The 25,725-nt window shown below is 44.3% G+C and overlaps 2 protein-coding genes across 2 annotated transcripts in view; both read left to right on the forward strand.

Annotated features, from left to right (window-relative positions):
- The window catches only part of DENND5B (DENN domain containing 5B), a 97,495-nt gene extending 91,581 nt beyond the window's left edge, over positions 1-5,914 (forward strand). The window contains 2 exon segments of the mRNA XM_044272472.1: positions 862-1,036; positions 3,550-5,914. Of these exon segments, the coding sequence (XP_044128407.1) occupies positions 862-1,036; positions 3,550-3,733 (359 nt within the window). The 3' untranslated portion in view covers positions 3,734-5,914.
- A 16,139-nt stretch (positions 5,915-22,053) lies between these two features.
- Positions 22,054-25,725, forward strand: part of SINHCAF (SIN3-HDAC complex associated factor) — a 41,233-nt gene continuing 37,561 nt past the window's right edge. Inside the window, exon 1 of the mRNA XM_044272386.1 lies at positions 22,054-22,111. The gene's annotated coding sequence lies outside the window, so the exon portion shown is untranslated. The remainder of the gene's footprint in view (positions 22,112-25,725) is intronic.

Consider the following 25,725-nt stretch of genomic DNA (forward strand, 5'->3'; position numbering starts at 1 on the left):
ATCCCCCCCCTGTCATTGATCACCCCCCCCCCCGTCAGGCTCCGTTCAGACGTCCGTATGATTTTTACGGATCCACGGATACATGGATCGGAACCGCAAAACACATACGGACGTCTGAATGGAGCCTTACAGGGGGGTGATCAATGACAGGCGGGTGATCACCTCGTATACACTCCCTGATCACCCCCTGTCATTGATCACCCCCCTGTCATTGATCACCCCCCTGTAAGGCTCCATTCAGACATCCGTATGCGTTTTGCAGATCCGATCCGTGGATCCGTAAAAATCATACAGACGTCTGAATGGGGTTTCAGCTAGCGGGGTTGAAGTGGTTAATAATGTCTGGACCTATAATAGTACTTCTTTAAAGGACATCTGTCAGCAGATTTGCACCTATGACACTGGCTGACCTGTAACATGTGCCTGGCAGCTGAAGACATCTGTGTTGGTCCCATGTTCATATGTGCCCGTATTGCTGAGGAAAAATTATGTTTTAATATATGCAAATGAGCCTCTAGGAGCAATGGGGGCGTTGCCATTACACCTAGAGGCTCTGCTCTCTCTGCAACTGCCGTGCCCTCTGCACTTTGACAGGGCCAGGCGTGATGACATTTACACTGCCTGGTTCTGTCAAAGTGCCGAGGGTGCAGCAGTTGAGAGAGCAGAGCTCCAAGGAGTAATGGCAATGCCCTCGTTACTCCTAGAGGCTCATTTGCATATACTAAAACATCATTTTCCTCAGCAATGCGGGCACATATGACCAACACAGGGATGTCATAGGTAGAAATGTGCTGACAGATGCCCTTTTTAGGTAACAGGTCTGTTCAGAAAATGTGACCGATGTGTTGTGCTCCTTTGCAGAAAAGGCTGTGATTTTCTTTGAAGCTACTGATCAAGTTGGAGATGGCGAGGAAGACCAGCTTCTGCAGAGATCATCCTGTAAAACTTTCTGCCACTATGTGAACCGCATAGTAGCGGCTCCCAGAAACATTGGCAAGGATGGGAAGTTTCAGCTGCTCGTGTGCCTCGGAGCAAGGTGAGCTATGTCTTGTGCATCTAACATTCTGTATGTAAGTAAGCTGGTGACAACCAATATATTGCCGTTATTGCGAAGAAACATTCTGGGCAAAATTCTGATAAGGCCGAGTTCACACTTCAGTTATCTGGTCAGTTATTTCCATTAGTTATTGTGAGCCATAACCAGGTGTGGGTCAACAACACAGAACCAGCAGGAAAACCTTCCATTCTACCTTATCTCGGAGTAGTCTTCCCTAGGTTTTGGATCACAATAACTGACCAAATAACTAAAGTGTGAACTAGGCCTAACATGGGGGTTCATGACCATTGAATTTGGCGGAGGAATGACAGGTTAGGTAATATGAAGGGAAAATTAATTTTGGGATATTAAACATGGGACCATAGTGGATTGAGCAGGTAGAAGTTGAGGCAAAACTACAACTAAGTTTCATTACAGGGAGTAAGTTACAGATAGACCACTTAAAGGGTATACAGCCAGGTCCATAAATATTGGGATATTGACACAATTCTAACGTTTCTGGCTCTATACATCACCACATTTGAAATGAAGTAAACAAGATGCTTTAACTGCAGACTGTCAGCTTTAATTTGAGGGTATTTACATCCAAATCAGGTGAACGGTATAGGAATTACAACATTTTGCAGATGTGCCTCCCACTTGTTAAGGGACCAAAAGTAATGGGACAATTGGCTTCTCAGCTGTTCCATGGCCAGGTGTGTGTTATTCCCTCATTATCCCAATTACAATGAGCAGATAAAAGGTCTATTTGCATTTGGAATCTGTTGCTGTCAACTCTTAAGATGAGATCCAAAGAGCTGTCACTATCAGTGAAGCAAGCCATCATTAGGCTGAAAAAAACAAAACAAACCCATCAGATAGGTGGCAAAAACATTAGGCGTGGCCAAAACAACAGTTTGAAACATCCTTGAAAAGAAGGAACGCATCGGTGAGCTCGGCAACACCAAAAGACCCAGAAGACCACGGAAAACGACTATGGTGGATGACGGAAGAATTCTTTCCCTGGTGAAGAAAACACCCTTAACAACAGTTGGCCAGATCAAGAACACTCTACAGGAGGTAGGTGTATGTGTGTCAAAGTCAACAATCAAGAGAAGACTTCACCATAGTGAATACAGAGGGTTCACCACAAGATGTAAACCATTGGTGAGCCTCAAAAAATAGGAAGACCAGATTAGAGTTTGCCAAACGACATCTAAAAAAGCCTTCACAGTTCTGGAACAACATCCTATGGACAGATGAGACCAAGATCTACTTGTACCAGAGTGATGGGAAGAGAAGAGTATGGAGAAGGAAAGGAACTGCTCATGATCCTAAGCATACCACCTCATCAGTGAAGCATGGTGGTGGTAGTGTCATGGCGTGGGCATGTATGGCTGCCAATGGAACGGGTTCTCTTGTATTTATTGATGATGTGACTGCTGACAAAAGCAGCAGGATGAATTCTGAAGTGTTTCGGGCAATATTATCTGCTCATATTCAGCTAAATGCTTCAGAACTCATTGGACGGCGCTTCACAGTGCAGATGGGCAATGACCCAAAGCATACTGCAAAAGCAAAGAGTTTTTTAAGGTAAAGAAGTGGAATGTTATACAATGGCCAAGTCAATCACCTGACCTGAATCCGATTGAGCATGCATTTCACTTGCTGAAGACAAAACTGAAGGGAAAAAGACAGTTGCAGTAGAGCCCGGGCAGAGCATCACCAGGGATGAAACCCAGCATCTGGTGATGTCTATGCGTTCCTGACTTCAGGCTGTAATTGACTGCAAAGGATTTGCAACCAAGTATTAAAAAGGGTAAAGTTTGGTTTATGATTATTAGTGTCCCATTACTTTTGGTTCCTTAACAAGTGGGAGGCACATATGCAAACTGTTGTAATTCCTACACCGTTCACCTGATTTGGATGTAAATACCCTCAAATTAAAGCCTCATGCACACGATCGTTGTTTGGGTCCGCATCGGCGGCTCGGATGCGGACCCATTCACTTCAATGGAGCCGCAAAAGATGCGTACAGCATAACATGTCCTATTCTTGTCCGCGCTTTGTGGACAAAAATAGGCATTTATATTGCCGGCGCCCGTTCCGTTCCGCAAATTGCGGAGGGCCACACGGGTGGCTTCCGTTTTTTGCGGGTTTGCGGACAGCAAAAACCTGCACGGCCGTGTGCATGAGGCCTAAAGCTGACAGTCTGCAGTTAAAGCACATCTTGTTTGTTTCATTTCAAATCCATTGTGGTGGTGTATAGAACCAAAAATATTAGAATTGTGTCAATGTCCCAATATTTATGGACCTGGCTGTATATACTTTTCCTAATAATATTGCAATACTGTCTTATCTTTATGTCCCTCCATAGCCACAGACTACAAACACACACTGTAGTCTGGAGGGGGGGGCTAGATGGATGCAGTGCAGTTCAACCTTGATATTCATATTTGCCTTTTGGACCCTAAACTTCTGTAACCCTGTACTTTCCTCTTCATATTTGTCAGGGATCACTTACTTGCCCAGTGGATTTCCCTTTTGGCTGAGTGTCCGGCCATCACTCGGATGTACGAAGAGACTGCTCTGCTAAGGGACACCATGATGGTGAATTCTCTTGTCCGGGTCCTGCAGACTCTACAAGATTTCAACATTGTCCTGGAAGGGTCACTTACTAAAGGAGTAGATGTTTAGTACTTCGTTTGGGAACTCAAAAATAGCTTTCACTTTTTCTGGAATTTTTTCTTTTTTTTTCTTTTTTTTTTTTTTCAGAGCGGTGTCTGAACCTTTATAATGTTCTACAGAGTTCTGTGGTGCAATACACTGAATTAGTAGCAAGTCACTGGAAGCCGCTGCAAAGCGCTTCAGCGTCAAGCCGGCAGGACTCTGAATGGTAGCCTTGCCGCGGGCCGTCTCGACACTGTTGCTTAGTAAATTTGAATCAGATATTTAGTACAATAGAGTATTTTTCCTGTTGTGTCTGTAAATACTGCTGTAGTTTTTTAAAGAGCCAGAATATATTACAGGTGGATTTACCTTCTACTTATTTCTAATTCTGAAGTTCTTCCTGGATGGTAGGACGATTGCAAGAATTTCTTCTCCCTAAAACGGTGCTCAGATCATTTGTTCAGCAGATGCTCATTTGTTTCCGTTACATAGACAGTTCTTCTGAGCCATAGAAAATAGGCACTTGAATACAGTAAATGCGGCAACTTTTTTTTTTTTTCTTTTTTTTTTTTAGCTGCCGATCAGGAATTTTTTTTTTTTTTTTACTAGGAACCAGTGAAATAATGGAGTTTGCCACTTATGCACTCGGCATGCAGATTATCCCTTCACTGGAACCTGTTACTGAGATGCAGTTTCCAATTTCACTAAAGCTAGTGACATTGCTGCGCAATACAGCCTATCCCTTTACTAGAACCAGTGACATTACTGCGCATGCAGCGTATGCCTTCACTAGAGCCGGGACATCACTGAGGATGCAGTCTAATCTTTCACTAGAGTCAGTGATGCCACTCAACATGCAGTTTACACCTTCACTAAGCTTGCAGCGTGTCACTTGACTAGCGCCAATGACCTAACTGAACACGCTATTTCTGCCTTCACTAAAACTGATGACATCATTGAGCATGAAGCCTGTCCTTCCCTAGATTTAGTGGCATCATTGTGCAAGCTGCCAATCGGTGACGTCACCGAGCATGCAGCTTATTCCATACTAGAAGCGGTGACATCAAAGAGCGTTCAGTTTTCACTGGAAACAAGACCTAGTGTTGCATAGGTATGGGTTTGATTCTCAAACTGGTTGCTTTAACATATCACAAATATATTTTCGCAATTATATCATTAGCCCCAAAATGGGCACAACCACCGCGTACAGGTTTCAGATATATTCCAAATTTGATAAACCATAAGCATGCTTAAAGAAATGATGCAAGTTGTAAATACCTTGATAATCCTAAAGCAACTATTTTCCTAAGTTATATTGCAAGAAACCACTGCGAGTATTAAGACGTGGCCATCTCTCGTGTTGGTCTTTTATATTGTTCATGTACCTCCTACCTGTAGGACCTAAAGCATTTCCGTTTTTCCTTGTCCTGACTCATGGATTTCATTTTATGACTGAAAACTGTTTTACATCTCAGTAAACATGTAATGGGGGAAGACTGGCCGGAATTTTCCAATTTTGACATTGGGAGAATCGAGAAGCTGTGATATTATGCATTTATTGCATAGATTACTTATTCTATAGCAACTACTCCTATTTTTCTAAGTCTCATCATGGTGTGATTGTTGTTCCATTTAATGGGAATATCTATGTCGGTCAAATGATACTAGAGTTTTTTTTTTTTCCGTAATCATTTTAGTGTAAATCTACCTATTTATTCGCATACACTGGGATTTTGGGGGTCAGGGGTTGACTTAGAGATATTTTGCACTACTTGTTACATTTGATAAGGGGGTTATACTGTGTGAAAGTAAAACTTCCATTAACTGTATATGTTGATCCACTTTTTTTTTTTTCTTTTGCACCTTTTAGTTGTTTTTCTTTTTCTTGTCATCTGCAGAGAACCTGAAATGCGTTGTCATGTTTAAAGGGGACCTACACCTCTACTGAAAGCACAACAGATGCTGCAGCGCTTCTTCAGCATGCGGAGTACAGACTGTATATACTTTTTATGGATCTGTATTCCACATGCACAGTACTCTGAGAAGCGATGCTGCACTTTCCGTACTTTCAGTAAAGGTTTAGGTGCTCTTTAAGGCCTCTTTCACAAGAGCGTGATTGATCGGCTCCGGGTGCGTTCAGTGAAATTCGCACCATTTTGCAACCAAGTTCATTCAGTTTTGTCTGCGATTGCGTTCAGTTTTTTTTCCGCGCGGGTGCCATGCTTTCTGATGCGTTTTTCACGCACGTTCAAAAAAAACACAAAACGGAAGGTTTGCAAACAACATCTCTTAGCAACCATCAGTGAAAAACGCATTGCACTTGCTTGCGGATGCAATGCGTTTTTCACTGAAGCCCCATTCACTTTTATGATGCTGCGTAAAAAACGCAGAATATGGAACATGCTGCGATTTTCACGCAACGCAGAAGTGATGCATGAAAAACAACGCTCATGTACACAGACCCATTGAAATGAATGGGTCAGGATTCAGTGCGGGTGCTTGCTATGCGTTCACATCTTGCATTGGACCCGTGCGGAAACACTCGCTCGTCTGAAAGGGGCCTAAGATCAGCCTGTTCATGCAGAAGACTGGTTAGACTTGGGCTACAGTGTTCTCTCCACAATGCCTGGTTTTTGTAACACTGCTGTATTGTGAAAACTTTAATTTTATATTGGGATACTTTTAAAGGCTGGTAAGGATCGCTGGGAGTAGTAGTTCAGTAGCGCCTCAGAGCCACGGCACGTGGCGGGATACTCTCATGAAGCAGCGGCATTTTCCATCCCCTTAAAGGAATCCTTCACTGTCAAACCACTTGGACTTGAGACAATAAAAAATGTTGAGCAATACAATAATGCATATGCTGTACTTTAAGACTAGTCAGTATTCATTTTTAGTGCATTACATGTACTTCAGGACCCAGGAAAGAGTGTTTTTGTTATTATTTTTTTTTTTATCTAGTAAATGTATCAGTATAATGGAACCGTTGATTTAACTGTCTTCTCTGTAACCAGTGAAAGTTGCTTTGGGCAATGCTGCTTTTGTTTCCTCATCAGTATTAACTTCCCTGTACTGTATGATTTTATTACATCACTGTCACTTTTTTCAGTATTAAAATGTGTTTTATCTCAAAACGGTTTTGCAGTTTTATATAACTGCGTCTGATTTTTATTTTTTGTTTTTCTGTCTTTGTACTTAGATTTTTTATTTATTTTTGTAATGTAAAATGGTTCTTTAACATTAGCGTTACCAGTCTCCAGCAAAGAACAGCCTGCCCGAGCTCTCTGGATCCAGCATAGCAGGATGTTACTGCAATGCCCGCCAGCCCCAGTGACGATAAGGCCCCTTTCACACGGGCGAGTATTCCGCGCGGGTGCAATGCGTGATGTGAACGCATTGCACCCGCACTGAATCTGGACCCATTCATTTCTATGTGGCTGTGCACACGAGCTGTGATTTTCACGCATCACTTATGCGTTGCGTGAAAATCGCAGCAAGCTCTATATTGTGCGTTGCGGTGCTATAATCCACGGTTGCTAGGAGACGATCGGGATGGAGACCCGATCAGTATTATTTTCCCTTATAACATGGTTATAAGGGAAAATAATAGCATTCTGAATACAGAATGCATAGTACAATAGTACTAGGGGTTCCAGGGGTTAAAAAAAATAAAAAATAATTTAACTCGCCTTAATCCACTTGCTCGCGTAGCCGGCATCTCTTATGTCTCTTTCTTTGTTGATTGTAGTCAAAGGACCTGTGGTGACGTCACTCCGGTCATCACATGATCCATCACATGGTACCATGGTAAAAGATCATGTGATGACCGGAGTGACGTCACCACAGGTCCTTTGACTACAATCGGCAAAGAAAGAGACATAAGAGATGCCGGCTACGCGAGGTAGTGGACTAAGGCGAGTTAAATAATTTTTTATTTTTTAACCCCTCCAGCGCTATTTTACTATGCATTCTGTATTCAGAATGCTATTATTTTACCTTTTTATAATCATGTTATAAGGGAAAATAATACAATCTACAGAACACTGATCCCAAGCCCGAACTTCTGTGAAGAGGTTTGGGTACCAAACATGCGCAATTTTTCTCACGCGCGTGCAAAACGCATGACAATGTTTTGCACTCGCGCGGAAAAATCGTGCATGTTCCCGCAACGCACCCGCCTCTTATCCGGGCCAAAAATATGACGCCTGTGTGAAAGAGGCCTAATGGGATCCGGCAAGTACCCGGCAAATATACCAGGATTTAGCCAAAAAACTTTGCACATGGCCGGATCCCACTATAGTCAAAGAGGCCAGTGGGCATTGCAGTAACATCCGTCTGTGCTGGATCCAAAGAGCTCCAGCAGGTTATCTGCCGGAGACCGGTAATGCCAGTGCGAAACTAGCCTTAGATTTTCTTATTTTCTTCCAAGTTGTCTATTAGTAACAACTCTATTCACACCTCACTTGTTATGGCATATATAAGCATGTGTGTGTATATGTATGTATGTGTGTGTATATATATATATATATATATATATATTTTCCTGCAATGGTCTTGGGCCCCATTCACACAAAGTTTTTTGACACAGACTCCTCATTGAAAGCACCCTAATTCTGCCTCCCATTTTTTTCAATGGGAGGTCAAGGCTGCACTGTACTAATGGTACTGGAAACCACAGTGGGTGTCCGCTCGCAGTTTAGCTGCATTTAATAGAGCTAAATTGCAAGTAGATCCACGGCCTTCAAACTGAAAAAATGCAGCTGTGTGAACTAGCCCTAATGTTACATTGTAGTGACCAAGAAAATAGCAGTTCTCTAGCAGAACATTTTGTAAAACTGCTGCCCCCAGGAGTTATTTAAAGGTTATATGGTACTTTGAAATGGATAGCCTGTCCCTGACAATTTGAAAAGAGAATTTAGGGTTGACCCTCCTATATAATAGATGTAAACATCCCAACTGCACACACCTGGACCCATGGGCAAACCATGTCTCGTGTCACAAACCAGCACTGTGCCACGTGACCAACCTCCTCTGAGTGTTGTCTAAGTGAACCCCTCGTGCTTCATAGTACCCCTGATGGTGGGGAAAGACTTTCCTAAGAACACCAGGTTGCTACCTCTTGAGGTGGGTTGGCACACAAAACAGCTGGTGGACCAAGGGTTACCAGTGAAAAGTACCAGAGGTACAGATGTAGTACAGGCTGAGTCGTAAGAAGGAGCGACAGTGCAGGACCAAAGGATCAGGTAGAGGCGAAGTCATACAAGCAATGGGTAAGGGCAGGTGGCACAGGTACAGGTCAGGCAATCTGGGTTAGCAACAGGAGAGTGGAGATGGAGCAGGCAAGGATCAGACGGGTAGCGAAATCCAGAAGACAGGCACAGGTCAGGAGTTCAGAAACAAACACGTACGAAAGCAACAGCAGGACACAAGGACCTTTGACGCTCAGGCATCGGGGAAGAGGGCTGGACCACTTAGATAGGTTCAGGAGGGTTGGGATTGGTCATAAGGTCAGCACAGGTCACAGGAAGTGAATCGTGCTGGCCTATAAACAAATGTGCTACAGGAAATAGGCTGGAAAGCATGCTGCACTCGGAGCTGGAAAGAAACCGTGGTGGCAGTGTTCAGGGAAGATGGTGCCTGTAAGGACAGAGCCCAGGACTGCGCGAGTGAATAGGGAGACACCAGCAGCTGACCTTGCAATGCGACTGGACACAGACAATGTTGTGGAGGCGGCAATGGAGGACAATGCTTACCAGAACATGGAGCCTGGGACCGCGGTGGTGAGTATGGGAATATCCGCAGTCAGCAACCACTGTTACAGTACTCCTTTCCTTATGCCCCCCTAGACTTGGGTCAAAAACAAGACAAGAACCTCTATTAAATTCGAGGATGTTGTCGATAAACAACAAAGAACGGTGAGGATCCAGTAGACACTAGACTGGTTATAGGAAAACTCTGCCCAAGGAAGAAGTTGAACCCAGACGTCATGTTGGGCAGAGACAAAGTGCCTGTTTTAGGCGTAGAAATAAGGTCTAAATGCCTCTGAGCTGTCTTACATTTAGAACTGGCACTGAATGCACCGAAGTTATGGAGAGGCCAGCGTCTCTACATAACTCTGGTGGATCCATTGCCAGCTATAGGGCTTATTAACTCTGGCGTCTGAAAATACTGGTCTTAACCCTTTTGCTACCAGCACCGTAATCGCTGTAATTAACCCACCCCAACAGACCTATCTATCATGATCAATGGCTGCACACTCTCCCCAGTCAACAAAGCCCGCTGCCTTGGAGTGACCTTAGATTCTGCCCTTTCCTTCCGACCGCACATCCAAGCCCTTTCCACCACCTGCCGCCTCCAACTCAAAAACATCTCCCGCATCCGTGCTTTCCTTAACTTTGAATCTGTGAAAATGCTTGTACATGCCCTCATCATCTCCCGCCTAGACTACTGCAAGATTCTCCTCTGTGGACTTTCATCTAGCACTCTCGCACCCCTCCAATCTATCCTCAACTCTGCTGCCTGGCTAATGCACCTCTCCCCATTGCCCAACGAATTCACTTCAAAGTACTAACAAATACATACGCGGCCATCCATTACCTGTCCCCCTCCCTACATCTCTGAGCTACTTTCCCGATACACCCCCACACGTACTCTCCGATCCTCACAAGACCGCCTCTTCTCTCATCGCCTCGTCCCACAATCAACTTCAAGATTTCTCCCGTGCATCCCCCATACTCTGGAACTCGCTACCCCAACATATCGGACTCTCGCCTACAGTGGAATCCTTCAAAAGAAACCTGAAAACCCACCTCTTCAGACAAGCCTACAACCAGTGACCCTGCTGCCTCTATACCACCATGACCAACTTAACCCGCACGTACTGTGTCCTTCTCCCATACCATGTAGATTGTAAGCCCTCTCTCCTTCTGTACCAGTTTGTAACTCATCTTGTTTATGATTAGTGCAATTGTCTGTATTATGAATGTGCACCCCTTATATGTACAGCGCCATGGAATGAATGGCGCTTTAATAATAATTAAATGCTTTAGATGACGTGATCAAGTGAGGTCACAGCATCTAAATGCACAAAAACCCAGAAGCTTGGGCTTCCTACCGATGCCCCGTGTGGCCAATTCGAGCATTTAGCCTTGCTGATAAGGCTGAAAGTGTTCATGTTGCAATTTTTATTTTGGCCACCAGATGGCAGGCCAGGATAAGAAATTAGCAAATTTGACTGTAAATGGCAAATATAAAATCCCTGATAAATCAATAAACTCATGAGGCACAAAATTATCACAAAAAATGTTAAAATATATAAAAAAAATCTATAAAAGTTTAAATCGCCCCCCTTTCCGTATAATAATAAAAAAAATACCTAAATAAAAATATATTTTATAAACGTCATGGGTATCACCGCGACTCAAAACGCCCATACTATTAAAATAGAAAAAAAATTCCAATACGGCGAATGGCCTAACAGAAAAAAAGGTCAAAATGGCCGATTTGCCATTTTTTCATTGCTTCTCTTGCCCCCCAAAAATATAAAAAAGTCATAAAATGTGATCAAAAAGTCATACACCCCAAAATGGTATTAATAAAAACTACGGATTGTCCCGCAAAAAAAAAATTGTCCCTAAACAGCTCAGTAGACATACCGTAAGTATAAAAATAATTCTCAGTTTAAATTTATTTTTACACTATTTAGACATTAAAAAAAAGCCTATACATATGGAGTATCATTGTAATCCTACTGACCCAGAGAATTAAGGGCATGGGTCAGTTTTGCAGTTAACAAAACCCGTAAAACGGTGGAGGGATTGCATTTTCTTTTTTCCAATTTCACCCCATTTGGAATTTTTTCCCACTACATTTTATGCCATAATTAATGGTGGCATTAGAAAGTACAACTTGTCCCGCAAAAAAATAAGTCCTCATACAGCTATGTGACTGGAAATATAAAAAAGTTATAGCTCACGGAAAATAGGGAAGAAAAATGAAAACGAAAAAACCTTCAGTAGCTAAGAGGTTAATACATGTCCCCTTATGTGCAAAGGTAGTCCATGTTCTGGAAGAAAAGAAGTTCATGTCCTTTACCAGATTTCAGGAATTGTATGACCTACCTAGAACACATTTTTATAAATATCTTCAGGTGCGACATGCGCACAATTCCACATTTAAAGGTACGACTGTGATGGCGGGGAGAGATGCTGCATTGCACCAGATTCTGTCCAGGGGGGCAAGGAGAGGTATGATCTCATGTATATACAAGCTGCTGCTTGATAAGTTCCTACTGTCACATCCGCTTGCGGCTAAAGGTAAATGGGAGAAGGATGTTGGCGAGTTAACTGATGACCAATGGTCTGACATACTGGAGGCGATACCTCTCTCCTCCTTGAGTGAGGGGCGTAAACTCTTGCAACTGTTCATTGTCCATAGGGTCTACAAGACACCGGTTTTTTTGTTTCGCATAGGGTTTAGACCCTCGGATGAATGTCCAAGGTGCTCTATGGCTTCTGCTGATCTGTTGCATATGTTGTGGACGTGCGAGAGATTAGGGAGATACTGGGAGATGGTATCTCAGACGATACAGGACGTTTATAAGGTGCCGGTGCCGGTGCCGCCTGATCCGAAAGTGTGTGTGTTGGGATACGTATCTGAACTGGCCACTAGTCAGGTGCATAAAATAGCTATAGGTAGAGTGTTATATGTTGCTAGGAAGTTGATCGCTCTGCACTGGATACAGACAGCGCCGCCAACCCTAGGTGAATTCCTAAGTGCTGTTGACACAATGTTAAGCTATGAACGGATGGTATACCAGAAGCGTGGATGCCCAGCAAAATTTGAAAAATTATGGGAACCGTGGCTGTCGTCTCGACGTCTGCATAGGAATATATGTTAGTGCGCCTATGTATTGTGTAGATTAAGAGGGGGCGGGATGGGGGGGGGGTTGGGGAGTTGGGCGGAAATTTGATTTTTACTCATGGATTGGTATCCTGTGTGTTACCAGATTTGCTGAAAAATGTGTCTGTATGTCATATTGGTTGTGACACGCTATAGTGTGCATTTACTTTGTACATTTTTCAATAAAAAAGATCTGATTTAAAAAAAAAAGGTAGTCCATGTAAGCGGAATATATGCTCAATGAACAATTTGGCAAGTTTTGTGGCAGAGGGTAAATCGGACAAAGCAAGCAATTTTGGAGAACCAGTCTACAACCACCCAGATAGCAGTACATCCGGCAGAAGGTGGAAGCTCGGTGATCAAAATGTGTTGCCATGGGTCAACAGGAAGGGGTCGTAACAGCCCAGAAAGTTTGATCCTAGCAACCTTATTTTGAGCACAGACTGTACAGGCAGATACATAGTCGTGCACATCACTCTGAAGTGTCTGCCACCAGTAGTGCCATAATAAGGGCTCTGAAGTCTTGCGAATCCCAGAAAATGTGATTAATGAACCCCTGAAATACAGCGGGAGCAATGTATAGACCAAAGGGCATGACTAGATACTTTTAGTGACCGTCACAGGTGTTGAAAGTGGTCTTCCACTCATCGCCCTAACAAATGAGAATCAGGTTGTATGCACCGCCGCAAGTCCAATTTCATAAAGATCTATTCAAAGTTCAGAAATCAGTGGTAGAGGGTAATAGTTTTTGACTGTGACTTTATTCAGCCCTCAACAGTCAATACTGGGTCATAAGGAACCATATTTCTTTCGTACAAAGAAGAACCCAGCACCGGCTGGTGATGCAGATTTCTGGATAAACCCCCTCTCAAGATTCTCTCCTTGATGTATTCTGACCTTGCTTGGGTCTCGGGGAGCAAGAGGGGGGTATACCTGACCATGAGGAGGAGTGACATTGGGAAGGAGGTCTATCAGACAATCATAGGATCGGTGTGGAGGTAGCGTCTCACCCTCTTGCTGATTGACGTCTGCAAAGAAAACATACTGCAGGGGAAGACCTGGCAGATCTTCGGATACAGGAGGCAAGGAAACAGGCGCCACCCATACCTTTTTTAGGGTATGGCCACATGGCGTGGTTGCGACATGGCCATACAGAGCACAGTGGTGGTCGTACCCTTAAGTCAAAATAAGCTCCGTTTATAATAGGAGAACCTACTAACTATAGCACAGACAGATACAGCTCTGCATAAGCTTAGTGATACAATCCAAATAAAAAGTATTCACAGCCCTTGAGAATTTCTAATGTTTTACTATGCTATAAGATTAAGCTAGGGGAGCTGAGGTGGTTCTCCGTTCTTGATATGTAAAAAAGCATTTGTATATTTATTACAGCAAATACACAATCATTGCAAAGCTATTAACCCCCTGTTACTATGTGGTCTAAATTATCTGGAATTTTAGGCATGCACTGCACACGGACCTTCCGTAGCAAGTTTCATTTTAGCTGCTTTTCCTTTGTCTGCTGTACTTCTATTTGATTGCTTATCCTGAAATATCCACATGGAGCACCTCAGCTCCCTGAGAACCAAGTAACATGAGAGGCCGCATTCTTCACATTCTTGGCTGAGAATGGTGAGTGACTCAGGTGAGAAGAGAAGCATTCACTGTATAAAGTGAGTGGGATTCCTCCTACAGCAGCCAGGTTTTCTTCAGCATTGCTTCTCATCATTCATAGTGACTAGGGTTGAGCGAATCGACTTCGGATAAATCATCCAAAGTCGATTCGCATAACACTTCGTTCCAATACTGTATGGAGCAGGAGCTCCGTACAGTATTAGAATGTATTGGCTCAAATGAGCCGAAGTTATTGCTTTGTGAAGTCTCGAAAGACTGCTTTTTACTTGACAAACCAGGTTAACCTACTATGCTATTTTGTCTGTTTTTGTTTTTTTGTTTTGTTTTTTAACAGGGCCATCAATACAAATTAAACCTAGCCGAAAGAAACAAAGTTTAAGTTAAAAGTAAACAATAAAAATCATCAGCCTTCAATAATCACCCATGAAGAAAAAAAAAAAAAAAAAATCACAACCCGCCATCTGTATACGTTTATGTATGAAAATGCAATGAATATCAGAGGTTGGGGGGGGGCCATCTTAATGCCTTTTCCTTGGGAGATATGAGAGCTTGTGCCGCCCCTGCCTCAGTACATAATGTAATATATCAGGCTGGTTTAAAATCTGTAAAAAAACACAGATGGGCGCACCATAGGGTAATTCTGTGGGTATATATTGATATACGGAGAGAGATGGTAAGGCTCACCTTATATGGTTGTGCAAGGATAGGCACAACACTATTGTAGGTATTATCAAACAAGCCTGGATGTCTGGATAGGGCGGTCTGCAGCCACGGGATCACAGAAGATCTTCAAACGGAGAAGCCTGGAGCCCCCAAGAAGATAGTAGTATAAAGGAACAAAAACACGTCCCACGGCGCGAATTACCGTCAGCCAGTCACCAGGATCAAGAAGAAATCTAGAAGAAATCTTTTTATTGCAGCAATAAAAAGATTTCTTCTTGATCCTGGTGACTGGCTGACGGTAATTCGCGCCGTGGGACGTGTTTTTGTTCCTTTTCAGTACATAATGTAACACCCCCAGCCCCTCATAGTACATACTGTAACACCCCCAGCCCCTCATAGTACATAATGTAACATCCCCAGCCCCTCATAGTACATAATGTAACACCCCCAGCCCCTCATAGTACATAATGTAACACCCCCAGCCCCTCATAGTACATACCGTAACACCGCCCAGGTCCTCTTGATTGATGCCACTGTTCCCTGCATCGTTGGCGAAATCCCGCGCCTGCGCCGTTCACTTCGGTCTTCGGCGCAGGCGCAGTGAGTGAATGATGCGATCCTGGTGCCGGCTTCCTCACTGCGCCTGCGCCGACCACTTCACAGTGAGGAAGCCTTCACATGGCGCAATGATGTCATCGTGATGTCACGGACGTACCAAGACATACGGACGTCCCAGCGACAGTGAGTGGCAGGAGATCTCCTATGCTCGGTGTGGTGTTTCCCTCCCACACCAAAGCGTGACATGTGACTGCTGATGTCAGGCCACAGGCTGGAAGAGGTCTGCGACCTGCATCGCAGAAGGTGGCAGGGAATTAGACTCAGGTAAGTATTAGTGTGTTTTTTTTTAACATCGGCATTAGTGGTAGCACTATAGTAGACATTACTATGACACTATAGGGGCATTGCTGGCAGCACTAAATGGGGCCTTACTGGCAGCACCATGGGGTAATTTTTCAATGAGGGAACTTTTAATACTGGGGCACTATAGGAGGCATTACTCACTGGGAATTATGGGGGAAATTTTTATAACAGGAACACTGTATGGGGCATTTTGTAATACTGGAGGCACTATGGGGGTATATATTTTTATTTTTTTTACCAGGGGCATTTTAGGGGAAATTATTATTACTGGAAGCACAATTGGAAGGTATTATTCCTTAAAGGGGTATTCCAGTAAACCAACTTAATTTTTGAAAAACTGCATTAAGGCTTCAAGTTGTAACCCAAACTGAACCTATACATATAACCAGAGTTTTAATTTACCTCACAATCCATTTTGGCATACTAAGGGGGGGGGGGGGGGGGGGGAGGTTGGCTTGCGGTCCGCCCCAGGTGCCAGCTCTCAGGTGGTGCCAGAAGCAATGAGCACTTCCATCAATACAGATGGAAGCGCTCATTGATGGAGCGCTGGGAGCTGCGGTCCTGTCACTCACCGCTCAGCTCCCAGCACTCCTCCCCTCCTTCAGGCTTGCAGCGCACAGAATGGTGAAGCAGGAAGACTTCTTCCCGCTCTACCATTCAGCCTGCAGACACAGATCGTGCTGCCAGCCTGTGTGGGCGGAGCCTGCAACCCAAAATCTTCATAAGTTCCGCCAACACAGTGCTGCATAGCGATCTGTGCCTGCAGGGAAGAGAGGTCTGTGAGCTTAATGAATGGGACAAGGTGAGTAGTTACTGAGGTTTTTTGCGGGGGGGGGGGGGGGGTTAATACAGAAGGGGCACAGAGGACTTTATTACTATGGAGGGGGCACAGAAGGCATTACTAATGTAAAGGCACAATGGGCATTTATACTATGGAGGGGGCACAGAGCCAGAGGGCATTACTACAATGAAGGGGGCACAGAGGGCATTATTACTGTGAAGGAGGCACAGTGGGCATTATTACTATTAAGGGGGTACAATGGGCATTATTACTGTGAAGGGGGCACAAAGAGGGCATTACAACTGTGAAAGGGGCAAAGAGGGCATAACTATTGTGAGGGGGCACAATGTGGGCATAACTACTGTGAGGGAGCACACATCTGTACAAAACTACTGTGAAGGTTGTACAATGAGGGCAATACTACTGTGAGGGGGTAAAACAAATATTCTTTAAGGTTTTTTATGGAGGGTTGCCAGAGAAAGGACCCGTCCCGAGTGCCAAACACCCTAGGCACGCCACTGACTGAGAGTATCATGGCTCCTGATTTTCCCTCACAAAACTACAATCCCTAGCTTTCCTGCTGTGAGTGTTGATGTTTACTGATTGGCTGCCTGATATACAGTGCCGCAAAAGATGCACTGTTCCGTGGCCCCGCAAAAAAAATATAGCATGTCCTATTCTTGTCCGTTTTGCGGACAAGAATAGGTATGTCTACAATGGGCCGCTCGTTCCGTTCCACAAGTTGCGGAATCTGTGATTTGCGGACAGTCGTGTGCATGTAGCCTTTGTTTCACAAGACATTTAGCTAGAGAATTGATAGCAACACACTGAACATGCTCGACCTAACAAAGGCTCAGAACTACAGGTCGATGCCATGGTAATTTATGAGGAAACTCAGTGGGTAGCATAGGAAAAAAATACTTTTATAACTACTAATATTAGGTAATTATTGGTGATGAATTAGTCTAAAACATGTTATATTTTTGGTAACCGGAATACCCCTTTAAGGCACTATAAGCAGCATTATTAATCATGGTGGGCACTATAGGGCCATTTTATGTGGAAGAACTATTTTTATTAGATTTATTTTTACTGCAATACAGTATTTGGGGCTAGGGATGAGCGAAACGACTTCCGATGAAACATCCCAAGTCGATTCGCATAAAAATTTGTTTCAATACTGTACGCAGTGAGCGCTCTGTACAGTATTAGAATGTATTGGCTCCGATTAGCTAAGTTATTACTTTGCGAAGTCTCGCGAGACTTCATGTAATAACTTTATAAATTGATTTTTACTGTTCCAAGTTGGAACCGTACCCAAGTTTGGGAAATTGTTTTTTACAGCAGAAATCAATTTATGAAGTAATAACTTCGGTTCATAGGAGCCAATACATTCTAATATTGTACTGAGCACTCACTGCGTACAGTATTGAAATGAAATTTTATGCGAATCGACTTTGGATGTTTCATCTGAAGTGGATTCGCTCATCCCCATTTGGGAGCACAGCAGGCAGAGTATTGGGGGTGGGAAGTTTGTGTTGAGAAGTTGGGGAGGATAATTGAAAAGTGAGGAATCTAAGATGTCTGTGTAAAAAAATAAAAATAAAACTCAGCAGAGACGAGACAAGAGCTAAAAGAAATCATCTTGGTGGTCTTGACTGAATAGAAAAGATGAGGAAAGGAGAATATTTACATTAGAGGAGACAACACTGAATGCAAGGTCTATTTATTGCTGTTTTCTGCTGTACGACTAGGCAGCATGCTAACAGTAGGGCTTGCCTGGTGCTGTGGCCCATAGCTCACCTCCTCCAGTCACTCCTCTATATCTAAAGGGGTTATCCTGGTAAATATAATGATGACCTATCCTCCGGATAGGGCTTATCAGCAACTAGGCCATGTGACCATGGTACAGTGACGTCACTTGACCTAGGAAGAGGCCGCGGTGCTCACAGTGTGCCAGCCTCTTCTAACAGTCTATCTGATATGACCTATCCAGAGGATAGGTCATCATTTTATTTTACCAGATATCCCATTTACTTTGAGACAACTGGAGGACAGAACATGGAAGATGGTGCTGGCCACCAAAGAGGGACAGCTTCTGGGGTACAGTATTCTTGCTGCCGGGATGTGGCTTCTGCTGCAGTACTATTTTGTTGTGGACTGTGGTATTTGGTTCTTCTGAGGTGATATTTTGTGCTCCTGTCACGAATGATGGGGAGAGGAGGGACACCAGAAAGACAACAGAAGGGAGAGGACAAAGAACTAAGCCTCAAGGCTAGAGAGAAGGGAAAGGTCACCTCTTAGGAAACCCCTAGATCTGGCCCTGACTCCTGTTAGTATGTATAGACCCTGAAGGTGGGAAAATACATATGCCGGAACCTAAACCCTAGGAGCCCTGAGATGCCCTAAAGGTAGTGAGATGGCATGAGACTACTGGTTCCTTCCCAGGTGAATGAGCCAGCATTTCCCTGAGGCCTAGTAACAACAAGCACAAGGGAACAACCAAATACAAGAGCAGTAAAACTTATCTTATAGAAAATGGATGAGCAGGAACCCAAGCAAGGTCCACACACCAACTCCTCCAAATCCAAGCAGAGAATATCAACATAGTATGAAGTGTGAAACTAAACTTAATAGGGAAGCAATAATGACCGCCAGCTGCACCTGACAAGAGGTGTGGTCCTTACCAAACAACAACAATGAGAATCAAGAGACTGTCAGTTACCCTCACGTGCAGTCAGTCTCTCTGATCTTCTAAGGTAGGTACCGTGACACCTCCATTCTAGTATCTGGCTCTGCTGGAGCAGTATATTGTGCTGCACTGTGGCATTAACTTCAGCACAATATACTGCTCTAGCAGAACCAAATACCACAGTGCAGAACAAAATGAAAATACTACCCCACAGAGCCAAATAACACAGTATAGCACAATCTATTTTGTACCGCTGGGGCAGTATATTGTGCTGCACTTTGGAATTTGGTTCTGATGGAGCAGTGTATTGTGTGACACTGTGGTATATGTTTTTGCTGGGGCAGTATATTGTGCTGCACTGTGATATTTGGTTCTGATGGGGCAGTGTATTGTGTGACACTGTGATATATGGTTTTGCTGGGGCAGTATATTGTGCTGCACTGTAGTATTTGGTGATGATGGGGCAATATTGTGTGACACTGGGGTAAATGGTTTTACTGGGGCAGTATATTGTTCTAGACAGTAGTTCGAACATTTTTGGCTCTTTACACCACCACAATAGATTTGAAATTAAACGAACAAGATGTGCTTTAACTGCAGACTGTCAGCTTTAATTTGAGGGTATTTACATCCAAATCGGGTGAACGGTGTAGGAATTACAACAGTTTACATATGTCCATGTTACCACCTAACTTAAAGGGATTCTGTCACCTCTCCTAACCCAAAATCTGATTTTAAAGCAGTCATGCACCACTGCTTACCTTGAATCTTCTATCTTGTAATCTGTCCAGTAGTTTAGGAGAAAAATTACTTTTATGGTTATGCAAATTAGCCCTGAAGGTGCCCAGAGGGGCGTTATGTTCCCCTTAGTGTGCCTAGTAACGCCCCTCTTACAGTGCCCAAAACGCCTTCCTTCAGAATGCCTAACCGCCCACAGCCTCTCATCCCTCTCCTCCCCCTCCCTCACGGCCGAGCGAAGTCTCGCGCAGGCGCAGTACCCACTGAGGGCTGCGCCAGTGCGATCTGCAGAAGACTGAGGGCAGGAGCTTCATCGTCGTCACTGGGCACCTCAACTTCCATCTGGCTGGTGTTCCCTGCAACAGAGAGTGCCCCGGAGGATTTTGTGCTGTCTTCCCCTCCACTGCAAGGCTGACCCAGGGAGCTATGGAAAAAAATCAGTACAACTACTACACCCATACGGCCATAGGCGTGCGCACGGGGTGTGCCGGGTGTGCCTGGGCACACCCTAATAGCCACCTTCGTGCGCACTGCCCGCCGCTGATTCCCCTGTCTGTTATGCTGGCTGCCGCCGCCCGCCGCACTGTAAATTAATTTACAATACCTGGCTGTGGGCGGGCGGCGGCTAGTATTCACATAGGGGGTGGAGTCCTGGACCCAGCGGAGGCAGAGAGGGAGCCGTACGGTGCGTGCTGTGCGGCGCAGGAGTTGACGTCATGTCACGTCACGTCACACTGCGTCTGTGTGCACCTAGCGCGCCTGCAAGTTGGTGAGGTGAGGTGGGGGTGAGGGCTGAGGGCACATAAAAAAAGAAGTATGTACCTTTGTAACCCCCTGTCCCACAGTGCTACGCCTCCTCTGTTGTCCCCTGTTTTACCCTGATACCCCTCAGTTATATAATATATCTGAGGGGTATCAGGGTATATTATACAGGGGGTAATATAACTAGGGGTATCCGGGTACATGAGGGGTAATATAACTGAGGAGGGCTAGGCTACTATCAGACATTATACAGGGGTAATATAACTTATATTACCCCTCACCCCTGTATTATGTCCCTGATAGCCCTCCTCAGTTATATTACCCCTGTATAATGTACCCTGATACCCCTCAGTTATATAATATAACTGAGGGGTATCAGGTTAAATTATACAGGGGTAATATAACTGAGGAGGGCTATCAGGGACATAATACAGGGGTGAGGAGTAAGATAAGTTATATTACCCCTGTATAATGTACCCTGATACCCCTCAGTTATATAATATAACTGAGGGGTATCAGGTTAAATTATACAGGGGTAATATAACTGAGGAGGGCTATCAGGGACATAATACAGGGGTGAGGAGTAAGATAAGTTATATTACCCCTGTATAATGTACCCTGATACCCCTCAGTTATATAATATAACTGAGGGGTATCAGGTTAAATTATACAGGGCAGGGTAATATGACTAAGGGGTATCAGTGGACATTATTATACAGGGGTAACATAACTGAGGAGGGCTATCAGGGGACATTATACAGGGGTAATATAACTTATATTACCCCTGTATAATGTCATTGATAGCCCTCCTCAGTTATATTACCCCATGTATAATTTACCCTGATACTCCCTGGTTATATTACCCCATGTATAATTTACCCTGATACCCCTCAGTTATATTACCCCCTGTATAATATCCACTGATAGCCCTCCTAAGTCATATGTAATCCACAGGTCCCCATAACAGTGTGTCATCCACAGATGCCCCCATAACAGTGTGTCATCCACAGATCCCCCATAACAGTGTGTCATCCACAGATCCCCCATAACAGTGTGTCATCCACAGATCCCCCATAACAGTGTGTCATCCACAGATGCCCCCATAACAGTGTGTCATCCACAGATCCCCCATAATAGTGCGTCATCCACAGATCCCCCATAACAGTGCATCATCCACAGATCTCCCATAACAGTGTGTCATCCACAGATCTCCCATAACAGTGCGCCTGCGCACTGAGGAGAGACAGAAAGGAGGGGAAAGAATCTGCGGAAGCAAGCAGAGGACGGCACAGCAGACGACTGAACAGCTTCTTTTGTAAGTAAATTGTTTTTTTTTTGTCTTTTATTATATTCTGGCTTTTGTTTAAAGGGACAGTAAAAAAAATGTTTTTTGTTTTGTTTTTAGCTATGTATGATGCTTTTTGATAAATAAATGTATTGGTGCTGTAATGTGGACCCCAGGCCTCTCTGATGTCCTGCAGGCTGGGCTGTGGCAGCATACGGTTGGTCAGGCAGCAGAAAGGCTCTGGGGCTGTCATTGTGTGCTCTGCAACTATTCCCTTTACAGCCACTATAGCAGTCTCTCTCGTACAGTGCAGACTCTGCAGGAGGCATTCCATTTGCTCTCCGTCCTAATAGAAGTCTATGGGAATCAAAACGGATCCATCTGGTTCCCGTTATGCAAGACGGAAAACAAAGTCCTGTCGACAGGATAACAGCATAACGGGACCCAGACCGATTGGTTATGCTTTCTCATAAACTTCTATTAGGACAGAGCAAAACGGAATGCCTCTTAAAGGTTTCCGTTTTGCATTCCATCTGGCCATTCCATTATATATTCCGTTTGGAACGGAACCTATAACGGAATGGCATAACGCAGATGTAAACCCACCCTTAGGAATAGATTATTTCTCAATACTCAAGCGTAGCGAGGAAGAAAGGAGAACTCTTGAAAGCTTGTCTTTTAAGTACCAGTAGTAGGTTAGTACAATAAAAATTGACACACTGTTATGGAGGATCTGTGGATATAACATATATATACACACATACATACATACACGCGCGCGCGTCGTGTGTGTTTGTGCTTTAGGGTGCACACCCTAATGTAATAGGCTGCGCACGCCTATGCATACGGCACACCATTACACTCACATATCGCCCCTGCGGTCAAGCTCGTTACATGGAGTACTTTTTTTTCAATGGGGCCGCAGCAGGGCTGTGAGTATGGGCAGGAGAGCACATTGCCTGCTCCGCTAAGCTAAGTGCTGACATTTAGTTCTCTTAGATTAGTGGAACAGGCACAGCTAATCCTGGCATAGTACACGGGTACAGGGTACCCATTTGCTATGCCCATCCAGTTATGCCGAATGGCTCATTAGCATACAAGGCGTCAAATATTCCGGGGGGGGGGGGGGGCAGCGCGGACAAACGGGGGCATTGATTGAAAAATGAATGACTGAATAAGCAATACCGGGGGCATGTAAGTAAGGCTATATCTTTAGTTTAACTTTCATTTTCAGGTGAAAGGTCCTCTTTAATAAAGTATATTAAACTTAGTTTTATTAGGGCATTAGGGAGCACATATTAAAAGTTTAGATAAAGGTTTAGTTACTCTTTAAGGCTGACACCTTTGTCTTATCTCATGCTTCTGTAAAGATTAATGGGGTAATTTATCAAACTGGTATAAAGTAGAACTGGCTTCATTTCCCATAGCAACCAATCAGATTCCACCTTTCATTTTAGACAGCTCCTTTGGAAAATTAAAAGTGGAATCTGATTGGTTGCTATGGGCAACTAGGCCAGTTCTACATTACACCAGTTTGATAAATTACCCCATAAATCCCCTAGATAATAAACCAAACAACATGTGTCCTTACACGAGTAATTATTCCTGAGTTTGTGACATCATGTATCCTCCTTACAAGGGACATCCCTTCTGGATGTTGACATCATGTGACTTTATAAGAGATGTAATTTGAATTTTAGTTATGTGACATTTCCCTACCAGTTAAATCACAACAGCAGCCCGGAACAGCATTCCTTTAACAGGTTAATTGGGCCTCTAAAGCCCACTAGCACATCTACAGGGGAGCATGGCTGTACAAAGTCTTGGCCGACCATCCATACCCCATGAGATTTGTGGAAAGAGATGAAAGAAAGCGCACTGGAATCTAACTGATCTAGCATATTGCTTTGTGACATGGTTAGGACAAATTTGGCATTTCGCTTATCAGATGTTACGCTGCTCTATCTGTCAGTATAGGTGGGCTGAATTTGTTAGGCACATTTAGACGAGCAGATAATGATTACAATTTGATTGAATTATTGTACTGAAAAGGCCATGTAAAATAATTTAAAAAAACAAAAATAATTCATCACTTACATTGTGTGATCTTTCAGCGTTTTAAACAATTTAAAAACAAGCAAGTTTTATGTAAATTGTTGCGTTTATCTTTCACTACTATATAATAAATGATCCTCATTTAAGCAAATAAACGATCACAGGCAAATTAATTTGTACACGATAACCATCGCAATGTAATTACTTTATACAGCACTGCATCTTAACCACCTCCGGACCGCCTAACGCAGATGTGCGGTCCGGAGGTGGCAGCCCTGCTCACAGTCACGCATATATGCGTCATCTCGCGAGACGCGAGATTTCCTGTGAACGCGCGCACACAGGCGCGCGCGCTCACAGGAACGGAAGGTAAGCGATCGCTCGCTGGCAGGCTGGAGATCCGAATTTTTTAACCCCTAACAGGTATATTAGACGCTGTTTTCATAACAGCGTCTAATATACCTCCTACCTGGTCCTCTGGTGGTCGCTTTTGTTAGGATCGACCACTAGAGGACTCAGGTAGGTCAGTACAGTCGCACCAAACACCACACTACACTACACTACACCCCCCCCCCCCGTCACTTATTAACCCCTTATAAACCCCTGATCACCCATGATCACCCCATATAAACTCCCTGATCACCCCCCTGTCATTGATCACCCCCCTGTCAGGCTCCGTTCAGACGTCCGTATGATTTTTACGGATCCACGGATACATGGATCGGATCCGCAAAACGCATACGGACGTCTAAATGGAGCCTTACAAGAGGGTGATCAATGACAGGCGGGTGATCACCCATATACACTCCCTGATCACCCCCTGTCATTGATCACCCCCCTGTCATTGATCACCCCCCTGTAAGGCTCCATTCAGACGTCCGCATGATTTTTACGGATCCATGGATACATGGATCGGATCCGCAAAACACATGCGGACGTCTGAATGGAGCCTTACAGGGGGGTGATCAATGACAGGCGGGTGATCACCCATATACACTCCCTGATCACCCCCTGTCATTGATCACCCCCCTGTCATTGATCACCCCCCTGTCATTGATCACCCCCCTGTAAGGCTCCATTCAGACGTCCGCATGATTTTTACGGATCCATGGATACATGGATCGGATCCGCAAAACACATGCGGACGTCTGAATGGAGCCTTACAGGGGGTGATCAATGACAGGCGGGTGATCACCCATATACACTCCCTGATCACCCCCCTGTCATTGATCACCCCCCTGTAAAGCTCCATTCAGACGTCCGCATGTGTTTTGTGGATCCGATCCATGTATCCATGGATCCGTAAAAAATCATGCGGATGTCTGAATGGAGCCTTACAGGGGGGGTGATCAGTGACAGGGGGGTGATCACCCTGATCACCCTGATCACCCCCTGTCATTGATAACCCCCCTGTAAGGCTCCATTCAGACGTCCGCATGTGTTTTGTGGATCCGATCCATGTATCCATGGATCCGTAAAAAATCATGCGGATGTCTGAATGGAGCCTTACAGGGGGGGTGATCAGTGACAGGGGGGTGATCACCCTGATCACCCTGATCACCCCCTGTCATTGATAACCCCCCTGTAAG

This window comes from Bufo gargarizans, chromosome 11 (genome assembly GCF_014858855.1).
Source record: "Bufo gargarizans isolate SCDJY-AF-19 chromosome 11, ASM1485885v1, whole genome shotgun sequence".
NCBI lineage: Eukaryota > Metazoa > Chordata > Amphibia > Anura > Bufonidae > Bufo > Bufo gargarizans.